General features: G+C 42.9%; 1 protein-coding gene across 4 annotated transcripts; it reads left to right on the top strand.

Moving 5' to 3' along the window:
- The first annotated feature begins 32 nt into the window (after positions 1 to 32).
- On the top strand, positions 33 to 19,541 carry cxxc5a (CXXC finger protein 5a). 4 transcript variants are annotated; one of them, XM_070983786.1, is made up of 4 exons: positions 144 to 225; positions 390 to 447; positions 8,419 to 9,437; positions 18,114 to 19,541. In XM_070983786.1, exons 3-4 carry the CDS (start codon positions 8,643 to 8,645, stop codon positions 18,153 to 18,155), a joined length of 837 nt encoding a protein of 278 aa, XP_070839887.1. In that variant the 5' UTR covers positions 144 to 225; positions 390 to 447; positions 8,419 to 8,642; the 3' UTR covers positions 18,156 to 19,541. The 4 variants fall into 4 exon arrangements, with proteins under 4 accessions (XP_070839884.1, XP_070839885.1, XP_070839887.1 ...); XM_070983785.1 differs by having other exon boundaries at positions 156 to 250; XM_070983783.1 differs by having other exon boundaries at positions 33 to 447; positions 18,111 to 19,540.
- The last annotated feature ends 4,036 nt before the right edge of the window (positions 19,542 to 23,577 follow it).

The raw sequence follows: 23,577 nt of genomic DNA, 5'->3' as shown, positions 1-23,577 counted from the left end.
CCTCCTCTCCCCTCAGCTGTCCTGAAACCACTGAACCTCACGGCCCCTCGCGCTTTATGATCGCCTCAGCGCGCGCGCCGCAGCAAAGTCCAGTTCGGTTTTTCCGCGAAGCTCCAAAAATCTATGAAATGTGTTTGCATGTTCCTCTCTGCAAGCGGGGATGTAGAGGTGGGATTGCAAGGACCGAGAAAGCTGGGGGAACCCACGCGTTCAGCCTCAGAGAAAGTACGCTTTTCCTAAATAACTGACGGTGAATATTTTTTTTCTTTTCACATTTGTCATTAACAGGCAGACACTCTGTAGGATTGTGTTCTCGGAGAATAAGCTTTTTTTTCCTGCCCTTTTTCTTTTCTTTTTTTTTTTTTTTTTGTCACCATTCTGCACGGCAGGCTGAGAGACGGACCGCTCGGACTGTGGGAGCCCTCCCCTCTGCTCGGATCTGCTTTGGTAGGTGCGAATAAAATGGGCCCGTGTTTGCAAATATGCAGATACATGGAGAGGGAGGGAGGAGGTGTGGGATGAGGCGGGAGGGGGGATCATACTTTGTTGAAGTCTGCTGAAAGTTGGGATGTCATCTTCTTATAGGATCAAGTTGTGGCAGGGTGAGCCGGGGCTCCTCTGTATATCCTCAAATGTGCGACTGCAGACCATATGCTGGTACCGCAGATAGGCTACCGTGCTCATAGATCACTGAGTCCAGACAAAAGACAGCTATTTTGATCCGCTCATAGTGTTGTAAAAACACAACAAAGGTTTGATTCCCTATCCTGTGATCGGATATGTATTGATGCTGAAGAGGCTATTTTCCAAGCTGCTCTCAGGTTTTCCAAGAACAGTCCTCATTTCCCTTTATCAGGCAGCGCTGATACGGATCGGCACAACACTGGAGCAAAAAGCCCGATGGTTTATTGTGAATCAGCTGTTAATGATGCGCGCTAAACTTGACGCTTCCAGTTAAATGAGAGAGATGATCACCGCGCATTGGAGCCGGATCATGCTTACATTCGACAACAGACTCTGTTTGATATCCTCTATGATTCAAACTTTTATTTAATCCTGGAAACACTCAGTAAATACATATCACACTTTCCCACTCGCGTGAAGACGGGTGAAGGATTTATTGGCTTATTTTTTTTTTATTACAGATGTCTTATTCTTATTTATTTTTCCTCCGGGCATCATTAGAAAGTTGCCAGGTACACAAGCTTCCATCGCGCAGCCCGGAGATTACAGTCACCCCCTCTTCACTGCAATCCGTCACCAGTATCGCAGCTCCAAGTGCTCCATACGTTTACGAATGATTTGGAGTCACCGTGCGCACTGCGTGGTTGTTTTTCTCCTCCAACTTTTTGTGTGCATAGCCTAATTAAGGAGGAGAAGACGCAGCAGGTTATGGACAAAGGATGGAGCTTTGAGTCTAATTATTGTCACCGGGCTTTTTAACTTCCTCTGCGTTTGCGCGTCTGCGTGTGTGTGTGCGTGTCCGTGTGCGCGCGTCAGTCGACAGGAGGTGGGAGGAATAGAGAATGTGTAGCTCACCGTAGACAAGCAGAGAGTCCGCAGACAGCGCGTCTGTACTGTGGGTGGGGGGGTTGCATTTGCATCGTGCATCGCCTGGACGAATGTGTCTCTCGCGTCTCTAGAGGTGCAGTCAGCTGCTCCGGAGTTCGTGGCCGACCAAATGCCTCATAACCCCGCAGGAAATTACAACATTAAAAAAAAAAAAAAAAAAAAAAAAAATCTGCTTGCGATTACCTGGCACCTGCGCATGCAGTGACGTCAGTGAGGGAAACTTATTCAGGAGTTGCTTCAGGTGCGCGCGGAAGAGATTAATTGTCCAGTGAAAACTGATGTGTGATTTCAATTAGCAGGGACGTTTGTTTATTTATTAAAAAAAATGTAAATTATTCAGCATTCGTGGCTTCCTGAAAGAGTCATGTTCGAGTTTCTCCATCACACACACCACAGTCCCAACCTAAATGAATTAATGTGTTTCATTGACCTCGTAAGTGGTCCTCGCTCCCACTGTGGGGACCAAGTCAATGTGTGATGAATATTTAAGCAGCCATGCCAGAAAAAACACCCCAGATTCCAGATAGTTTTTTCATTATTCTCATGTTTAGATTTTTGTTCTGAATAAGATTACAGGGCTACAGTGCCAAAACAGAGAGAACTATAAAGACATGCTGGCTTTAAATGTGTTCCTCCATTCCTCCATCACCTATTGATCAGTCTAATCAACGAGTGAGGCGACCAACCGTTCATCCATCAGTCAGTTGTCACTATACTGTAGACTGACACTCATTTTTATACACACATTTTTTTGGAATTCTAATTCAACAACTGGTATAAAAATCAGGCACCTGAGAAGCTTTTTGTAAAAATATCTACTCAAGGTCACTGTTAAAGTTTGGAGCTATTACTGTACAAGCTGAGAGCCGCATGTGAATGTTAAATGAGCTGCTCATGTTCACACAAGTATCATTGTGCTGGCAACATTCACCCAGCAGCACTGTGGCTGTTAGGAAGTGCTCATCAGGTTTATCGCTGTGGATGTACAGTATGATCTGTTGAAGGACTGTTTAATTCACCAACAAGTTGAAAGTTTTAAACGTTCCACACAAAACAATAGACCCCTGTTTGATTAGTGAACACCAGATTTTGCCAACGATTCATACACTGACCCTCTGACATATTTTACTTGGACTTTTGAGTGGAGTTACAATGTTTTGACACACTGTATAGATATTTTGACCAGCTTTGCCACAGAATATACTGACCATATTTGTGCATTATGGCATGAGGGAAAAGTTTTTGGAAATGCATTTTCTTGCTCCGAGTTAGAAGAGAGACGATTTGATGCATGTGCATCCGTTAAAGATTGACACCACTCACACGTCTGTATGCTAAGTATGAAGCTACCGCTAGCAGCCGGTTAAAAAGATAATTTGCCGCTATTCCCTGGCAAGGACCAGTAACTTCCACTGGTTGCCTGGAAACTGGTTGTGGCTAAGAAAGCGTTTAGACCCCCTGTTAAACGCTGATGTTGTTTTTACACTTCTGTTTTTGTGCAGATTAAACAAACAAGATATGATGTGTTAATTAGTGAGCTTTAGAGCTGCTAGGAGGGAGCTTTTTACTTCTGGACAGAGCCAGGCTAGCAATTTCCCCCTGTTTCCAGCATTTATAGCAAGCTAAGCTAACCATCTCTGGCTACATCATTATTCTCATCTAACTCTCAGCAAGAAAGTGAATGCATTTACTTCCCAAAATTTGGAACTAATTGTTATAATTAGAGACTACTGATACTGAGCTTGAAAAACTTCATGCAATATATTGTACACAGGCTGGGGTGAAACTGTTTTCAGGCACCATGTTCAAGTAGCAAGTACGTAGAGGGCAAAAGCTGAATTTCTCTGAAAGAATCAATACAGTATTCTGTAGAGTCGGAATATCTGGCTGTAAACACCACACTTCACACTCGCATGACACACTGTGTCTTTTCGGGTTTGAATTTCACTGAGGCTGTGTGCACAAAATTTGTTGTACATGACACAGCAGCTACAGTTTATGTGAGCCCAGACTCAGTTATGAGTTCCTGGAAAATGAATACCCATATATCATATATCAACCTATGTGACATTTTGTTAATCACATTCAAGCGTTTTGGTTTGAAATCCACAGGTTCTGCAGATCAGCTGTTGTTGGCAAAGGGTCTGTTCACACTGCTGGCAAATCTGTTGTGATTCTCAAATCAGATCTTTAAAGCTGTCCACACTGTTATTGCAGTCGTTCAGATGGGACTTGTGTGTCCAGATACCACCAAACTATCTACAGGCTTGTAACGACATACATCATTAACTACCTGTGCTGGTGATGTGGCTTTTTGGCTTCACCCATGTGCATTGTGTTGACACAAATGACACTGTGAAATCCGGTTTCAGCGTCCAGAGCATCCAGACTGAGATGCATTTGTAGAATCTGATTAGAATCGATTTTCAAACCACCCCCAGTGTAGCTTGGATTAGATTTTAATTTGATTTCACAAAGTAAACATTTCATTTGTGTTTCTTGGTGTCTCGGATCTTTTTGATCTGTTTAATTTTATCGTGGCTCTATTGTAAATGAAGTCTCGACCTTTACATATTTCAGGGTTAAAATAAAGGTGGATGAATGTGGATTTTTGCTGTCCATGTTTTCTAGAATCGATCTGATATACCAAAAAGCAGATTTGGGCTTGCAGTCTGAACGAGGCTATCGCTGAGCTGTCATCGCTCAGCTGATTCAACCAAACAGGCACAGATTCATGTCAAGATTTTCACTGTGTCTTTATTGAATGACCAGCAACATTTATAACCACATCAAGAATGTTCTGGTATTCCTCCTCAGGCCTGTCAATATTTTGTTGGCTACACTAAACGATTTATCGACCATTGAAACTGCAGTATTTGTCCAGCTCTTGTCCAGATTGTAGAGTAAAAAAATAACAAAACAGTAAAATAGATTCAGTTTTGCCAACAATGAAGATCAGGCATCACAGAAACAGTTCACAATTCACACTCATGCACAGGTACTGTTCCTGCTGCAGTTTGAAATTCACCAAAACAAGAGGCCACCAATTATTTTTGTGGATGCTTCGATTGCAGGTTCACAGCTGAGCACATTGGTCGATCCGTGAAAGGCTTCACACACGTAGCTGTTGAACCGTATTGATCATTCGGACCATTTATATCCAGATCTTTATCTCCATCTGCTAATCCTGTGCAGCACGTTGCGTGCAGATAGATTAGCAAAAAACCAAGAAGGACTCAGGGAAATATCAGGGATAGCTGATATTTATGTCTATTTTTGTGCTGAGACAGCTTGAGGTGCAAGAAATGTGTGTCTCATAGGCCTTAATATGGGACCAGTAATTATAGTGCTCTCGTCAGGCAATTTCACAGAAACCTGAGGTGCAAGGCTTTAATATGAACCACAGCATTAAGTCTGTGACATTACAGGAAAATGAGTAAACATGCTTAAAGGACGAAACAACACAAAACACCTGGTTTCAGCCGTATGGCCTTGACGCTCTCACTGACAGAGCAGTTTAGTTTAAATTTAGGAGACAGTTCACAAAAGGACACAGACCTCTTCTGTAAATGATGTGGTGAGGGCATCTGAAGAGCCATGACGCTGGAAGTCCAAGAGGGTGATTAGCTAAAGACTATACACCACGCTCAGAGCTGATGATGACGGACGGAGTGTGACTGATAGGTCAGTAGGATGGAACGCAGAGAAGGGTGAGTGTGAGGATAAAATAGGTGCCTCCGCTTTCATTTGTTACACAATGTGGTACAGCAAAGCCACAGCTGTAGCGTGCTGCACCAGCTTTGTCCGAACACAACCTGTAAACACGTAAAATACAAATCTGCGTATGTGTTTGTCATCCCAGACTGCGTCGTTGTCATACACAGTAGGCGTTGTTGGGATTGACGCAAAGCAAGTCAGCAGTATGAAAAGTCCTGTGTCACATCCATATTATCAAGATCATTTACACTTTCGAAGAACAGCAGTTGAAATGCGTTATCATTTTCATTTGATGTAAAAACCAGTGGTGGCACCAGCAGGTCAGCTGGTGAGATGCCTGGGTCGTTATGTTACAGCTGATCAGTCATATTTTTGAAACTGTTTTCATGGACTGTTGATTGCCGACTTTGCTGCTTTGTAGCCGACTTGAGAACTAATTTATTTTAGCTATTGATAATACGCCAGTTTGTTAATTACGTGGAATACTCAAGTCTTTTAGCCATTTACTGTATTTAGAGCATTGATGAAGCAGTTGGATCAGAGCTGAATATTCTCCCCGGCCATGATTAATCAAGAAATAATACCCAGATTTACCTGTGTAGATGCACAGCTGCCATACAGCTCAACAGAGGCAACGTGACATTAAAATCTCCCTGAAAAATCCTCTTTAACAACATTTAAATAGTCATAACTGACCACTAAATACAGAATTTTTCAGGTCCAGTATTCCATAAACACAAAAACCCCCATGCGTCACTCTGATGATTTGCAGAGCTGTTATGCGTTCAACCACAACTGAGCAGAGATGCAGTTAGTTTGAGATGCTTTTGGGAAACCGGACCCTGGCCAGTGCTGTAGTAGGAGAAACTGAAACTATAGGGCTGAGGGGCTGCGGAGCTGGCTCTGGTTCGCTGGCGCCACATCCCCCTGAGCTGGTGAGAATGTGGGGGCTGTGCTCTTGCCTTTGAAGCTTTACCTCCCACTAATTCTGGCCTTCCAATTTCCACACACTGCACAGACACCCCCCCTCCATCCTCTTCCCCTCCCTCTCCCTTTGTTTCCCTTATAAGGACTGGCCCGGCCATTTCCTCAGCTTTTCTGTGGGAGGTGGTAGGCTTGTTTGTGAACATGGACAGGTCAGGAGAATAGCAGCATAGTTTTTCTTCTCATAGATGAGCAGTCAAAGGAATCTTACATTAAAAGCCAGTGGGTGCATGCATCTCTGTCCAGTGGGGAGTCTCCCATTACGGGCCTGGTGAACCCTCTTCATAAGCCCCACCACTCTGTTTGATCTAATATTTTGCCAAATTATATTGCTCTACAGGTTTGGTCTTTAAAACTAATAGAATAGAATATAATTTCCTGACAAATAGTTCTTTGAAAAAGTCAAATTACAGAAACCCAAAGTTAATGAAAAGAAAATCAACTTCCTTTGTTCTGTCTGTGGGCTTTTGGCTACATTTTCAGCAGCCTCTCAGATTGTTGTGTGTGAGAAAGTCTAATAAGGGACAGCTATTTATTTTCTCTCATATTGTATCACAAGGTTATACACTCAGATCAATGAGCACGCAATTGTTAGTCGATAAATGCAACATGTCTTAAGTGACTAAAGTGTGGTTAGGGAAATACAATTCATTTATAAAGCATTCACTCCAAATAAGGCTGCTCTCAAACAAGTATTTACTTATTTAAAAGGAGCATATGTGGGGATTGATAGGGCTGATAGTGGTGTGCTGGTTTCACCGATACAGTGGTATGAAAATTGGCAGGTGAAATTGCTTCTCTATGGAATTGAATTCTACAATATTAGTGTTTAAAAAAAATAAAAAAATTCTAATTCAAGTTTATATCAAGTTTGATGTCTGTCAGGAGATAATATTTTGTGTAATTATACTAAAGAACCCCCCTGTTTTCATTCCATTCAGGGTCTCTGCAACTGATAATGATAATAATAATACTTGTGTAATACCATAGTAATATGAAACTGAGGTGTTTTCTGAGATGTTTATCATACCATGAAAATCTCATACTGTTAGAATTCTAATTACAGATGAATACTGATAAAAGGGATTTCACAAATGACATACAGGGACAGATTACACATCTGTAATTACAGAGAAACACAATATCAAATTTTCATGTTTGTATATTAAGCTTAAGGTGTGAAATGTGCGTAGCTGAGTTGGACCAAAAAGGATTTCAGTTGAGAATAGAAAACATCAGTTACAATTCCATTTATTTAACATAAGCAGTATTTGCCCTCAATACAACACAATTAACTTGATTTTCTTAGACTTAAACAGCAATATTAGGCCCCTAACCTTGTAATTTCTTTTGTTTGCCAACCAATCAGAGAAGCTCCAGGGAAGCAGGTGTTGCCTCACTGGTCAGGAGTTTGATCTGTAGATTGATGTGTGAAGAATTAGAGGGAGAATGAAACTTCTTGATTTTCAGTAATTGAATATCTACCTGCAGGTATTGAAAACCAGGTCAGCTGACAAACGACATTCATTTTCATTTTGGTATTCAACTCAGTTGTTGTATCTATTGTTTGTCAAATGATGTGCAATTCTCAGCCTGGATCAGGTTGGTGGCTTTGTGAAATCTGTGAAACTTTCAAGCAGCTATAACCATTTTCTTACAATGACAGCATGAAAACCACATGGTCCACAACTTTACCCTTTGGTTCACTCTTAGTGCTCTCATAGTGTTGTTTTTGGCTGCATAAGACAGATAAAGAGCTCTTGAAATCCACTGTGCTCTACCTACTCAGCACTACAGTGTTGGTGACTAGCTGGTAGAGACCAAAAACAGAGCTAAAAGAGAGTGAACGCTGGACTTCAGTTAACCAGGTCGCCAGAAACATGACTCCAAATGATAAAGCTGCTCTGTAACTGCTGGATGTGTAAACAGGTTTGCTGTATCAACTCAGCAGATGAGATCTGCCAGTGCCGTGTACACAACCTGTTTCTGTTGACCCCAATCAGTCATGGCAGGTTTAAGATGCTATTATTACTTATTCTTGCATTTTAACTAAACAAAAATGGAAATGTTTCTCTTGAGTGCTTTATTGTGTTGGTGAAGTGAACATTAATCAGTAATTTACATTTCCTCTGTCCCTGTGTAAAGTTTCCAGGTGGCCCATGGAAGAACGTGGATGAGGGCTGAGCTGTAGTGTGGGCAGAAGGCTCCGGGGCCTGCCTGTTGTCGGCTGGCTGATTGGTCCATTGAGGTGAGGATCCACTCTCACCGGGACGCAGAACGGACCGAGAAAAGGTCTTTGCTCCCCCTCCTCGCTTACCCCTGCCCCCTTTCCACCCTCACCCCCAACCCAGGCACGTAAGCTCTGGACCATGTCTAGCGGGCTGTCGGAGGGGGGCCGAACAGAGGACCAGGAGCAGAGTAGCTGCAAACAGGACTCTCCTGTTATAGAGCGCAGGAACCGTAGTGGCATCATCAGCGAGCCCCTCAGTAAGAGCCTTAAGAACTCCCGTACCCTCTCCCAGTATACAGCGGTCTCCCCTGCCACCACCAATGGACATACGAACAACAGTGAGACTAAGAGCCACTCGGCCAAGCCTCAGCCACCCCCGCAGCCCCAGCCCACTGTCTCAGCACTGACAGCAGCCAAGTTGGACCGGACCCTAGAACAGGTTCTGGAGGGACAGAATGGCCTGCTGCACTTTGCCCAGGCAGCAGCACTGTTAAAGCGGGCCGGTATGGAGCACATGCTCCTGCCTGGGGGCATGGGAGTTGGAGTTGGCGGTGGAGAGGCAGGCTCGGGGGCTAGCGACTTGGAGGGTACGTCTGTCACGGACGCCGTAGGTGGTCCTGTTGACTTCCCATATGGAGTAGGGGGTGGTTTCCCCTTCAACCCGGGGCTTTTCATCATGACGCCGGCTGGAGTGTTTCTGGCGGACAGCGCGCTACACATGGCCGGGCTGGCAGAGTACCCGGCGCAAAGCGAGCTGGCCTCTGCTATCAACTCCGGTAAAAAGAAGCGAAAACGTTGCGGCATGTGCCCACCTTGCCGACGGCGGATTAACTGCGAGCAATGCAGCAGTTGCCGGAATCGCAAAACAGGCCACCAGATCTGCAAGTTTCGCAAATGTGAGGAACTGAAGAAGAAGCCCTCTGCTGCTCTGGAGGTAAGAGGATGGTGGTTATCATGTGTCATTGCTTAGGGGGTCATTCTCTAAAATTCCCCCAGAAAATAAGCTTCAAGGGTTTTGATCCAAAGAGTTACCACAAAGCTTCACTGCAGTGACAGAAGCTGAAAATATCTGGGTGCATAAGATATTACTCCAAAGTGAGAAACCAGAGGAATAAGACAGATAGGCAGAAGTTTGCCTTTGTGGGAATTGATCCACAGTGAAGGACTGGAAAATTGTTCAACAGACAGATCTGAAAACATCACAAACAAATTTCATCTTCACACCTGAAAGCACAAAGAGGATCTCTTGTTTCATACCTGGATGTCATTCCCCTTTAAGGGAAATAGTACAGGGGGCTTTTTGGTGGGGTGATGGCTCCACAAGCTGGGAAATGACAGGTGGTGAGGAGTGCGGTGGGTATGTGCAGGGTAAGCATGCACCATGGGGTCTCTTTAATCTGTTCACCACAACCGTGCAATCACCCTATCTTTCAATTGGAAGGCTATTCACCAGCTAAAACACACATGATTGTTTTTCCCATTGAGCTACTCGATGTATTTCCTTCAGTGGAGCATTTCGGTCACCCGTACATCCTCCATGTACTTGCTTATGCGTACGTTGTAATGCAAAAATGTGTGTGGAGGCAGAGTGGCAGTAATTGTGAATAAGTGGACAGTGCATGTTTGTGTATAAGTGTACATACGTGGGTATGTTGTGTATGTGTGTGTGCATGTAACAAGGTCCATCTGGCCACAGAGCTGTCATCTGGAGCACCAGGTGTCAATGTGGCACATGTGCCACAACCGCCCCCCCACCCCCACCCCCTGCTACCGCTGTCCTCTCCGTTGACACTCCTGCTCAGCTAAATGGCCCTCCAAACTTCCTGCCTGTTACCTCCATCACACTCAGTGGCCTAACTAACCCCGGCTGTGATGACAGAACGGCCAATCATGAAATCAATTCCAGCAGATGTTCCATCTCAAAGGAAATAAACTTTTGTGATCAATAGATAATAGCGTCACTTTGGCATTACGTAATAAATTGATAAGTATGGAACACAGTGTGAACATGAAATAGTGGAGAGGCATCTGGTCTAATTGACACAAACTGGATTTTTGCTCCAAACTGCTAATGGCTTTACTTCATTCTCTTTCTGATGTTGACTGAGGGTGACAGCTTGGCCCCTAGTTTGTAGGCTGAAAATCCCCATGTGCTAACTTTGGCCATCCACAGTGAAATGCTCCTTAAAGGGATAGTTGGGTGACGGGAGAATTTTGAGTGATACAAACACAGTACTTGTGTGACAACGTTTTGAATGTAAGATTAGCCTAGCTTAGCTCAGTGAATGGATGTTCAAGGAACCATGAGATTGATTGGACAATAGCAAGTTCTACTTTGTTGTATCTTCTCTTTCCCAAAGTCTAAACCTAACCGAACCTTAATTAGAATCATCACCATGTCAGTGATTTATAATGGTTTTGCAAGGCACAGACAAATAATGTTGTCCTGCCAACAGGGGTGTCACATCATAAAAAGCTTCTTGTGTCTAAAGGGCAAACAGCCTCGTTTGTTGCTAAAATTTCAACCTATTCTCACTTCCATCTTGTCATGTACAGACAATTGGTCAGGGTGCCTTGGTGTCTCTTTTTAAGGCATTGGGTACCCCTTTAGCATACTTTTTCAACATTAAATAGACATCCTGTTCTCAATGCCAAATGACACAGTATAAAGAGCGATTAAAGTCCACCAATGGAGGAGGTTGGGGTGGTTGGATGGGTCAAGCATAGGGCTTTCACCCAGGAGAGCTGGTCTGTGTCTGTGTAAAACCAGAAGTGGATGTTGATTTCTAAGCAAAGTAACGTAATGTATGAAAGTAACACACTCATGTTAAGCCAAACAACAGTCTTTTCATAAACATGACCAAATAGTTTTGGTGCCTAAACCCATATTTTGAAAGTCTAACCAGATCTTGCTATCTGTATGTTGCATATTGATATATTGATAACTCAATGGCAGAGGCCTACATGTTGAAAATGATGCTAAAGGGGTAACAAGTGCCTTAAAAAGTGATGCCAAGTGGTCCTGACCAAGCATACATATGTGACGAGTTAGGAGTGAGAATGAAATTGGAGGACTTGTTGGCTTGTGTTAGGTAATCCGTCACATTGAAGATCATGTCTGGTTTAATCGTTGTCAGAATCATGTTGTTGCTGATTGTACACTGTACACCATGACCCTGAACATCACACAACAGTAATTTGCGCTTCAACAATGTTTACCGTAGATAAACATATGGAAAACAATGGCTGCCTGGACCACAAAGTAAAGACTTTAAATATACATGGTTACACTTGGATAATAGTCAATAGCCAGTAATCAAAAAATTTATGATTTCTCTTACAATGAATACATTAAAATGTTCAAGAACCAGAGCATGGACCTTGAATAGTGTAGGATTCATATTCTGGTAGTCACGTGCCACTGTGACTGTGACAAGTTGAGAATCAGATTGATGCGTCTGAATATCAGCATGTTGTTTTTCAGTGTCGTATTGTTCAGCTGCAAGTTAATGAGAGGCTTCATTTGTCTCTGTTGATGATTCACCAAAATGGTGAAATGTGTCAGCTTGCTATGTAGGTGGTACGACTGAATGTCTGTAACAGAAAGGAATTTAATTTTAATTTATGATCTGCAATTGATGTTGTCATGGCAGTTAGCCTAATACCAGTCGTTCACACCAGTGATGCCAAACCCAAGGGGGCTTGAATATTCATGAATGTTGATGTTGATATAGGTCATCATGCTGCTCGTAACGTCACAGTCTGCTGATATTGGCCACATCATGTGAAAGAAACCCTAGGGTACCATAAACCTGCCAAGACTTCAAGTACCAAGTATAATAGCACTCTGATTATTGACATTAGTAATTGTATGTACTGTAATTACCTTGCACACATTTTTCACTAATTTATTTAACATGTCTGTCAGGCAATTTCCCTTTTTCAGACCACAAATGAGAAGGCTAGTCTCTTCGCGTAACTCAATTTACTTTTACAGTATTAGACTAATGAATATTATTAAAGCTTAATATTAGTGTTTTTAAGAGGCTGTGCTCGTTGTGTGGGTGAGACTTATCCATTACATCCTGACATCAGGAATGAAGGAACATCAGTGTAGCAGCAGTGTGGAAAAAACAGCTCTCAGACTTAAGCACTGCCTAAACTCGTCTATCAGAGTCAATATGAAATTTTAATGTTTTTCGCTTTTGCTGAAATTTCGATCATGTTACACTTAAGTTGGCCTGTTCATCAAACAGAAATGGATGTGAATACATTCATGGTCAGGGTCAGGAAGTGCATTGTAGTCGTGCAAGAGATGAAATGGGACATTACATGAGCAAATATGCAGTGTCTATTTTAGAGCGCTGAAAGTTTCTTCAGTGCCACAGACATACTAAAGGTCTTTGGCATGAGATCGCTGTGGCAAAGGTGAGAAACATTCATGCCAACATGTGTAGCTTCTGTGCATCTACCCACACAAAATGCATGAATCAAACCATAACCTCAATCACCTAACAACCCACTACATGAAAAAAACATCTCTGTGACCAAGTAATGCCTGTAGTATACCTCTGATGTGGCCTTATAAACCTAGTGGTTTGTTTTGCATCTTGGTTATATGATGCAGTTAATTTAGTAAAACTTGTGTTTTACGAATGACTGAAAGCAGCTAAACATCAATGCATTGCAACACAGCTTACAAAACGGAAAATACACCTTGACAGTAAATGGGCTTTTTGAGACCAATATTCTCATTCAATCAGGAAACCATCAAAGAGGTCTGCAAACTCTTACCTTTCAGTGTACGGAGCTCTGACAGTACTACAACGTTTTCAGTTTTGCCTGCTTTTTATTTGTCCTCATGCACTCATATGTTTCCCATCAGCAGTCTAGTAGCTGTCTCAAATGGCTTTGTTATTAAGTCAACAGCTCTTGTTCAGCAGGTGATTAGATCAGAGAATACAGCCTGGGCCGCGCTGTCAGTGAGCGTGATGTCATCAGTGTAAGCTAAATGTCAGAGGATGAGAATCATGGAGGATGTGCTGCGTCAGGAGAGAAAGTGGAGAGCAGAAAGTCAGCAGTAAATCCCAAATGTCAATTATGAGTACATGATGTAATAATGTAATAACTGTGTACATACATTGTCTTTAAGGCCTCTATAAGAGACATTTCTGTTTCTCCTTAATGCTCTTCATGCATATTTAGAACGACTTGGGCAGCACCTGTGCCAGCAGAGAAGATCGTCACAGTGAACTGCAGTGAGCCTCAGCTGTGGCTCAAACAGCCCCTGAGTGTCACATTCCCCTCCAGTCAAAGACAGAGCGGCACATCCCCGTCTGCTGTGGCTGTTAGACTCAGTGTGCAGGCTCTAAAGGGGCATGACGTCTTATTTAACATGTGTCTTGCGGTCAGTTTGTCAGATGGTTCTGACTGCTTTCCGGCATGTGCTCGCACACGCACGTGAGTGGGAAGACCAGATGAAATGCCTCGGCTTTGTTTCCCTGCATTTGCATCGCAGGTTGCGTCCGTGTGCTTGCGGACGAGACGGTGAGCGTATACGCGTCAATACACAAGTGCAGTCCAGCAGTGTGCTTATTTTAAGGGTGTTGACGGTTTCCATTGAAAGCTCATGGCAGCTCAAAGAGGAGCGTAAAATTGGCAAGTGAGGGGGAGTTAGCATGCTGAGGCCTTTGCCACCTCATAGCTCACTGGCTGAAGATGTCTGGATTTATTCTGGGAATGCTACATTTGAGAGAAATAAGTGGGAAGGCAGTTCCTTTCTGCTGTATGTCTGAATACCCTCCAGTGGTGTCAGTCTCAGCGATGATGTTCAACACCGAGAGAAAGGAGAGTCAGGAAGGGTTAGGAAGTTGTAGCGTACCTTGTTTTTTACTTGTATGTCACTGTACGTTCAGGATGTACTGTACCGATGGGGTGGGTTGAAAATAGCTGGAACAGGAGCTGAGTTTTTGACTGTCTGCTTATAGAATAATGTATTTTCGAATGAAAGTCCGTGCCTCTTTGTCATCAGACACAGCTAACACCTGAACATAGTAATGTTGTCCACTGGGGGCCACTTTGCCAGGATCAGACGCTGATATGGGAGTAGCGTATTCCCTCATGGTCTTTCCTGCCTCCCAGACACCGTACACCAGACAGCCAGGACAGAAGAGGCTCATGCGAACTGACAGGCACGCAGACTGACACCGAGACACATGGATGTGTGGGCAAGTTGCTGGGCAGACGGAGGGACAAGTTGGAGTGGACAGAGCAGGCTCAGGGAGACGGAAAGAGAGGGAAGGCGGTGAGGCAGCCAAGGTGTCGTACTGTAGACTGACATCTGGATTAAACAAACGGCCCTTTACTATAAGAGATACAGAGATCAGGCCCTAGTCCGCCCAGTGAGGGCTGGTTTGCTAATGTGCAGCTCAAAAGACGTCTATAAAACTTGTTTTTCGGTATGTTCTAGTGTAAAAACATTGCAGTGGCTGCATTTCATTGTAGAAATAAACGTCATGTAAAAGAATCATCTCTGGCATATTTACAACTAGACCTGCAATGATTAGTTGAAAAATTAATCAGAAACTATCATTACTATCATTCATTGCAGCTCTATTTACACCAGCTGCCTGGGCACGTATAATTAACTGAATGGTGCACTTACTGTATGGGTTGAACTAATAGATCAGATTGTCTGCGCTAATGTTCCTGCCCTGGCTATGGGATGTATGTATCAGTCCAGTAGGACAAATGGTATCAATATATTTCCATATGAATCAAAATTGACTCCTGGAAGGGCGAGCAGACTGAGGGAAAGGCTTCACATTCAGCCAGACAAACAGTGAGTGTTTATGCCAGCTGGAGGTCAGTGGTGTTTTGATTCACTTGTTTCAAAAAGTTTACTTTTCTGCTCCTTTTGAACAGCAGACAGTGTTACATCCCACATACGCTACTGCATGTGGAGATGCTTTGCGTTCATTGTGTCAGTTTGTGCTTTTTTCTCTCGATAAGGGAATTCTCACATTGCAATGTAAACAATTGTTGATGATGAATCCACGAAAACAATAACTGGAACGCTCAGGGGTTCCCTTTGCATCAGTACCACATTGCACCATGTGATGTACTCTGAAGGGCCGCTATAAGTCACTGTGGATTTAGGTGTTAAGAAGCAGTCTACTTTTGTGGCATGTTACACACAAATTGTTTGTGCAATGCTAAGACAAATGTGCTCGCCTTGTTTGAAAAAACACATCCATCGATTTTAGTGATTGGCCTCTTCACACCCACAGATCCCATCTGTTTGAACCTGTGCAATCAGGAAGGGTTTTTCTATTCCTGAACTGCTGCCATTTCTCCACTGATTGCTCATGTTTGGTAATGAGGAAAAACAGCATTTACAGTTCAATTGAGGGATGTGTTTTTCTTCCCACACATTACGTCACGGTCAGTCCAGTCCTGACCAGGTTTTTGACATCTGTGGCAGCGCCAGATGTTGCTGTCCTCTGACTGTCTTCTTAACAGCTGAGTGCTGCTGCAGAGAGGTCATCACAGAGATGGATGACCGGCTAACGCTACACAGACCATGAAAACATGTTGGCAATATGTTGGCTGTTAACTTCTAGGCTCGTGGTTCTTATTCGTATTCATTTGAGCCAGAAAGCATTGGAATTGACAGTTTGTGCCTATTTATCATTATGTTTAGTTGAAGTAAACAAATTAGCATCACCAGAAATATCTACTCAATCCAAACCTGCATCCATCTTTGAGAAATGGATATGAAGTTGAGAATTTGATGTGAACTGGCACATGCATATGTGGGCTATGAACAGCACCGTGGTATGCGGTGTCTCTGCTGTCAGAATATTCCCGATTGAGTCAATTTAACAAATGAAGCACAGTGTGAGCTATATTTGGCTGAGATCACCAGAGTAATTACCTTGTTTGAAGTCTTTTTACCCCAGCAAAAATGTTTCATTTTTGTCAACAGGAGTTAACTTTCAAAATGAAAGTAAATGAAACCTGCGTAGCACGAACCCTGCTGTCACTCAGTTTCATGTCCAGATCTGAACAATAGCATTCAAAAGAACACTGTACTGCTGATTCGAGGGTAGGGGAATGGTTTAAGTGGGCCTGAAAAGTAATTAGGGCTGGTATTGTTTCTGGTTTCAAACAAACTTCTCTGAACTAATGGGCCATTCGCCTCTGAGTCGTCTTTGTTGGAAAACTCATAATTTAACTGCTGTGCAAGAGAACTGCGCAACAAGATGCCCAAATAATTTTCGTCTGATTATGTTCAGGTGGCACAATATTTTTTCACTAGAATTTAGACAGAATTTGGAAGTGCGCATTACAAATATGCACATGTGAATAGTGTATGACATTTACATGCAGTACATCTTCTGTTGCCTTTTCCATTGGAAAGGTGGGATTGCATGCGCGGGTGAGTGTATTTGTGCTTGCGCTCACAGCATCTTTGATTCCTTATTAAACCCTCTGCTCCCGATTACTGCTGGAAAAGTGAATCTGAATCCATCATGTATGAGAATTTTATTTTAACGGTCTTACTGTTTGGTGTGATTTCGGGGGTGTATTGTGAGTGTCGGTTAGCGTGCCACTGTGTGTGGAGGTGTGCGACTGTACTTGAATACATATTGGTTCGGTGTGAGAGTGTGTGTGGGTGCATAAATGTTTGCCGAGCTCCTCCTGCCTCGCTCCAGGCAGAGCTGGCTCACGGAAGAATCCGTGCTGCAGAATCGAGTTGCACTTTGCAGGACGCCAGCCGTGCTGCAGCTCCAGGGACTCGAGCGGCTCTATCTCCTGACTGGCAGGCCGCTGCTGAGCCCTGCAGCTGCATGCATGTGTGCCACTCCTGCTTAGTGCAATCAGACACACAGATAGCCACAGTGAGTGAGGGGGGTGAGGGAGGGAAAGCGCCATAATCATTGGTGATGGTGTGGGAGAGCAATGCGTGTGGTGGCTAAATAATAAATGTGGCATATCGGGTTTGTGTGAAGCCAGGACTGAAGCCCGCTTCTGTGGAGGTGCTGAGGGGAGGAAGTAGAGATTTCACACATACTCCTCACGCAGGGATGAAGAGCGAAGTTCAGCTGTTTAATCGATTAGTTGTTTGACAGTAATCATTTTAGTCATCTATCAGCCAAAAATACCATTCTAGCTTCTTACATGTAAAGATTTTCTGCTTTTGTCTGTCACATTACAGACTGAACATCTTTATATTTTCGACTCTTAGTCGCACAAAACAAGATGAAGGCTCCACCCCGGGCTCTGGTGATCGATGATTTTTTTCTTCTATTTTACATTTCATACATTCAGTATTCAATTCACCAAAAAAAAAAGACAACAAACAAAAAAAACAACTGGTCGTTTATGACCTAAATTGAAGAAACAACAGAGAATGTAGGAACGGGGGGGCAACAAGTATGCCTCTCTGTCAAGGTAAAGAAATGGTGGCTTCTCAGTGACTAGATTTGGGATTATATTTGCAAACACTTCTAAAAATGTGCTGCTTTTCATTAACGGCTCCAACCTCCTCTTCTCTCTTCCCTCCCCTCCCCTACCCTTCCTCCTTGTCTTCTGTTTCTCCAAGAAGGTGATGCTTCCTACAGGAGCGGCGTTCCGGTGGTTCCAGTAGGACTCCTCCTCCACTCCCTACCCAAAGCTCTGCCATCAAGTGCAATGCCAACTCCTGGATTGTCTCCGGAACAGACACTGGCTAATAAACAAACAAGCAACAGATAAAATTATAGAAAGAAAAAAAACAACAAAAAAACAAAACAGAACAACAACAACAAAAAAAATCAATCGGGTAATGGATGCACCTACTTATTCCTTGAACCAAAAATGAAGCGTAAAGAAAAGCATCTATGGCAATTTTCATTCCCTTTTCTATGTTTCCATTTTGGTACCTTTTGTCCTTTTTCCAGCAGGTTTTTTTCTGTCGCTTAAACATGGAACTGTTCATTGCCAGAAACAGAAATGACGGACTGAGTGTGGACAATCAACTAATTTCTGTGTTTGGTGTTAATGTTGTTCATGTGTGGAAAGATACAGTACTTGTGTAGAGAATGTAAATTTACAGCTATATTTCAAAACTAGTGGCTAATGGCAAACATTATTGTAATTCTTCACCATCATGTTACTTAAAACCCTTGTCTATTTTATGATCATTTCGTTGGACAGGATAGTTTTCAGACAGATCAGTGGTTGTCTTTGAAAGGCGGCGTTTCAAGTTGTGGACACGCTGTGGATTTCGGATCTAAACGAAACTGAAAAAGTCACGTTATCGGGCAGATATCCAGAGACTCTTCACTGGGTTGAAGATGCTGTTCGCCAGAGCCGTCACTACTGTAATCTCCTCAATCAGTCCTCCTCTGCATTTCCAAACTTTTCCTTTAGTGAAACTGGCAGCCTTATATTACTGTGGCCCTACTGAGCATGTGCCAATACTGCTCAGGGCGATAGCATTGAGAGACAGCACTTGCTCTGAGTCTACCCTACTGAACGCACTGAGACAAGATTACATTTTTTTAATTTGTTTGTTAATTTGTTATATTTTCATGATTTTGTTATGTTGCTGGGTAGCTACAGCTTTTAAAAATAACCAATCTTTGTATCCGTTTAGAAAATTGGACTGGTTTTGTGAATAAAAAGGAATGCATGTATTCGTGTCAAAATTTACAATTCTGATGTTTGTCTATTTGCATGTTTTGTTTTGTTTTTTTAAAGAACAGCTGGTTTGACGAAAACAAACACTTTAAGTATAAATGTTCCATGACTTGAAAAAAATGTTCCTTTTTTCTTTAATAATTGGATGGTGTAGGGAAATTCTCAAAGATTCTAATGCAAGCAGAACTCATTAAAAGTAAATCAGGCGGTGGTATGGATCACCATGATGTCCTTCGTTTGACTGAGATATTTCTCTCACTGCCTATGTAACATCGTCCTATAGTGGAATGACTGATGGAGCCTTGTTATGCTAAAATGTAACCAAAATAATTTAAAAGGTGGTTGAATAATAACAATTTTGGTTGCGGTGTTTCTTCAAAATGCATGAAACCTCCTGAAAATCCTCCCAAATGGCATTTTCCTCAGTGATTTTCACTCCTCCCCAACATCATTATGACATTCACCCCTCTCCATGACATTTACAGCCAGAAAACACAAGCAGAAAATCATTGGTAGTCATGGATTGGAATATGGATTATCATGGATTACTGACTGTCAGAGCTATTAACTATGGTGGCCCTGAAAGCTCAACATGCTGCAGTTTAAGAAAACAAACGCAAATAGACAAAACACGAGCATATGAAGAAAGCATCTTCATCAGTTTGACAACACATCCAACATTTAGGAAAACACGGCATCTACAAAAAATACAACCAAGTATAGAAAAAATGCTGAGCGCAGCACAGGAACTGTTTCCAGGGGACACTAAAAAGTGACGCATGTGCCTGGACGCTTGTTGTCCCACTGAAAAAGCTACTCACAGATACTTCAATAACATCATGAGTCACAAACCATGGCGACAACAGGCATGTCCTGTTCATGTGCATCGGTTTTTGATGTCCCCTGGAAACACCTTCTGCTGTCGTCTGTGCTACTTGCAGTGTGTGTGTGTGTGTGCGTGTGTGTGCGTGTGCGTATCTGGTTGTTTTCTCCACCTGCAGTATTGCCTCTGAATGCTTCGCATGTGTTGGTCAGATTTGCTTGTGTTTTCTGAAGTTGCAGTTGCACCATAATAATTAAGGTTATCCTGAAGAAGCCTGGATGTGCTATGCATTCATGGAGGAGGAGGAGGAGGAGGAGGGAGTGAAGTTCGGATAAAGACACGGATAAGCGAAAGCAGTGCTGATTTAAAAACCTTCCCAAAGTGTGGTCAATCTCACATGGGCCTTAGTGTAATTACTGATTCTAATGCCTCAGGTCTGTGACACTAGACTGAATTTCCATTTCCTGCTAAGTGATGATTCTCAGTGATTTTTTTTTTCAAAGCTCCGTAGTCACTCTTTCATATCCAGGTGGGGAAGTAGATGCAGATTTCTGCCGCAGCCGTAGTGCTGAGTGTTTTTAATTAGCGAATATCCACGGTGGAAGGCCCAGTATGGTGGGCTTGTGTACGAGCTCGTGATCAGCTTGGCGAGCGGAGGGTTGGAGAGTGTAGCTATATTCCCAGCTTCCCCCCCGGTGACAGTGCTGGGCTAGTGCCATCGCCATGGCGATGGGGGGAGTGTGTGTGTGCATGTGTGTGTGAGTGTGTGTGTGTGTCTAGGAGTGGGGGGGGGGGTGGCTGAGGCCTTTCATTATTAATGTGCACCGCGGCGTCCTTACCTCCTCTGAGCCCGCACAGCTCACTGCCTGACCTGCCATCCAAGGGAGAGGGAGTGGGGAGGGGGGACTGAGGAGGCAGAGATAAAGAAAGAGAAGTGAGCCAGAGAGAAAGAAAGAGACAAGCACGACCAGTGTGCAGAAGCATAAGACTGTCAAGTAGAAATTCATTCATGCACTTTTATTACACGTTTACACCTGAGACAGAAGAAAACGGTCCGATTAAGATTTTCAGTTTGAGTGAGGGGGTTTTGGGTGTGGCTGCAGGTGACACTGGCTCCAGCCTGCTGAGGTGTAACAGCCCAGGGGTTTGGGGGGGGGGGGGGGGGGTAGGGGGTCACGTTGTGGTGGTTGTCTTCATGCAGAGGGGTGTACGGCTTGGTGAGCAGGCCTGTCACACTGGGAAAATCCTGGAATCTTATCACCGCCTCACAGACACTGAGCAGCACTGATCTACTCACCCTCATTGCCAGCAGACATGCCCTTCCCCCATCCAAATGCCCCTGCACAGGCTGGCCCCTTCTCAGCTCGCTCGCCACCTTCTTCGAACGGGGAGATAGCAGGAACTGATGCAGTCCAATTGTTGAGGAGGGAGGAATGTTGCTTGTAAAATGCGACTGGCAGGAAGGAAAACACACGCTTTGTAAGCGAGTACATGGGCCAGAGTGCTGAAGAGGCAGCAGTGACCCTCGTTTTGCTATAAGACCATTAAATATATGAATACCAAACACCTCTCAGTATCACGCAAACTGCATGGGCAAAGATACAGTTAATTCTGTGTAATGAGGGAAAATGGGTGAAAAAGTTGAGCTCAGTAAGGTTCATATAATTTCTCGCCATATGTTCTAAAAAGAAGTCACAACAGCAAAAACAAAGGTCATATATGATGCAACCGTGTTACAGTTTGTATTTTCCATCACGCCTTTTCATTTTGGACCCTGGTTTATCCAAAATGTATTTCAAGTAATCTAATTGGTCAAAGATGTTCTCCAGTTGAGCTATTTGTTGTGCTGGTGGCTGTGCCAAAAGCTGTAGCAACAAAGGCACAATGAAATCTTTCTTATTTGGTCAATTCATTTACTGTCAATATAACATAAATATAATAGAGTTTGAGTTTTTTACAAAGCTCTAGAATACAATATGTCAATATCTATGACCATAGATACAGATATGCTGCAGATTACAACAGTATTTAGAAGTAAATAGGTACTATGTGGATATTATTAATAACACACAGTATAGTAATACATGTTTTAATAATATATATCAATAATGCTCATGTTGCATCATGATGATACTATTAGAGACTCAGTTAAAACTGTGAAATCAAGATCCACACTCAATGTGAGACCACTTTGCACAGAATTCATTCAGAAGTTGAATATCTACACTTACAGTGCATGTAGTTTTCACATCATTGTGAAATACTGATGACTGATCTGTTTTCCTAAAGCAGCATTACACTTTCTCAGAATACTCCACTTGTGTGATTGATGTCACAAACACTAAACCATAGAAATCAATGTTGCCAATACTCCAGCTGAGCATTGATCTACTGAAACTGGTGCATTCTCCACTCGGATTTGCTAACTGAGTATACAAGAACTCTGAGAGTGATGATGATAATATTATATCTGATCTTTGAAGAGCAGAGCGAAATGTGGCACAAGTTAGACAGTAACTGTAGTTAGTTATTGTTGGACAGACACATTAAATCTACCAGACCTCTGTTAAAGCTCAGACTCACTACACATGATGGCAGCTGGCTGTCTCAAAGTATGAACAGTGTGTAGTTAGAGAGTTAGCACCTAAAGAAACTACAGCAGTTTTTTGTTTTTTTTTTGGCTTTGAGACAATTAAGACATATGAGGTGTCATTTGTGCCATAAGACCGGTCAACCATGCGTATTACACTTAATAGTGTACATAAAGCAACTAAACTGAATTTATTGAAAGGGTCCACAATACAAATGTGGGTTGTACTGCTGTCATTCATATGTAATGTTGTAAAATTGCTTCTAAATTATCATAGAATTTACTCTGGACTCACTACACAATTCCATTTTTCTTCTGATTGCTTAATTAAATTGCAGTTTTAAAGTTGGAGCTAATTATTTTGCTAAATTTAGGGTACATTTTTTAGCATGGCTTTACTTTACTGATATGATCCACACACATCTGTAAATCTAACAAACAAACAGAACAGTATCTGCTTTCATAAGAATCAGTAGGACTTTCCCACTGAGATCAGGCAAATGTGCTAAATAGCAAAGCATAAATCTCACTTTGGGTATGAATGAATGAAACGTTTACTTTCCCAACCACCATCACCACGGCCCACCCACGCATCCCTCCACACACACGTATATTTGGTTGAGACAAAATTATTTTCAGCTGTTAGTATATTACTACATCCATCCATCCATATATTATCTATAACTGCTTGTCTTCTGGAGGGTCACAGAGGGGCTGGAGCCGATCCCAGCTGAGGGGTGGGGTCCACCATGGACGGATCGCCAGTTCATCACAGGGCTGACAAACAAGCATTCACACTCACATTCATTGTATGACAACAAAAATATTGATTTCACTTATTCTAAACACACAGCACTGTCACCTGCTCATGCCTGCTGTTTCATCATGGTTTCAAACAACAACATGTGGCTCATGCATGTTTGCCATATTTGGCTGTGCTGCTGCTGTTTTAAGAAACTCTCCGTGTCATAGTTT

This window comes from Chaetodon trifascialis, chromosome 16 (assembly GCF_039877785.1).
Source record: "Chaetodon trifascialis isolate fChaTrf1 chromosome 16, fChaTrf1.hap1, whole genome shotgun sequence".
NCBI classification, from domain to species: domain Eukaryota; kingdom Metazoa; phylum Chordata; class Actinopteri; order Chaetodontiformes; family Chaetodontidae; genus Chaetodon; species Chaetodon trifascialis.
The sequence above is the reverse complement of the archived record's forward strand: the minus strand, read 5'-3'. Positions and strand labels throughout refer to the sequence as shown.

What these genes read in the sequence shown, in the direction of transcription:
- cxxc5a (XM_070983783.1), top strand. Translation starts at nt 8,643, where the DNA reads ATGTCTAGCGGGCTGTCGGAGGGGGGCCGAACAGAGGACCAGGAGCAG. An exon ending in AGCCCTCTGCTGCTCTGGAG is followed by an intron (nt 9,438 to 18,110) that starts GTAAGAGGATGG and finishes TGTTTCTCCAAG; the next exon opens with AAGGTGATGCTTCCTACAGG.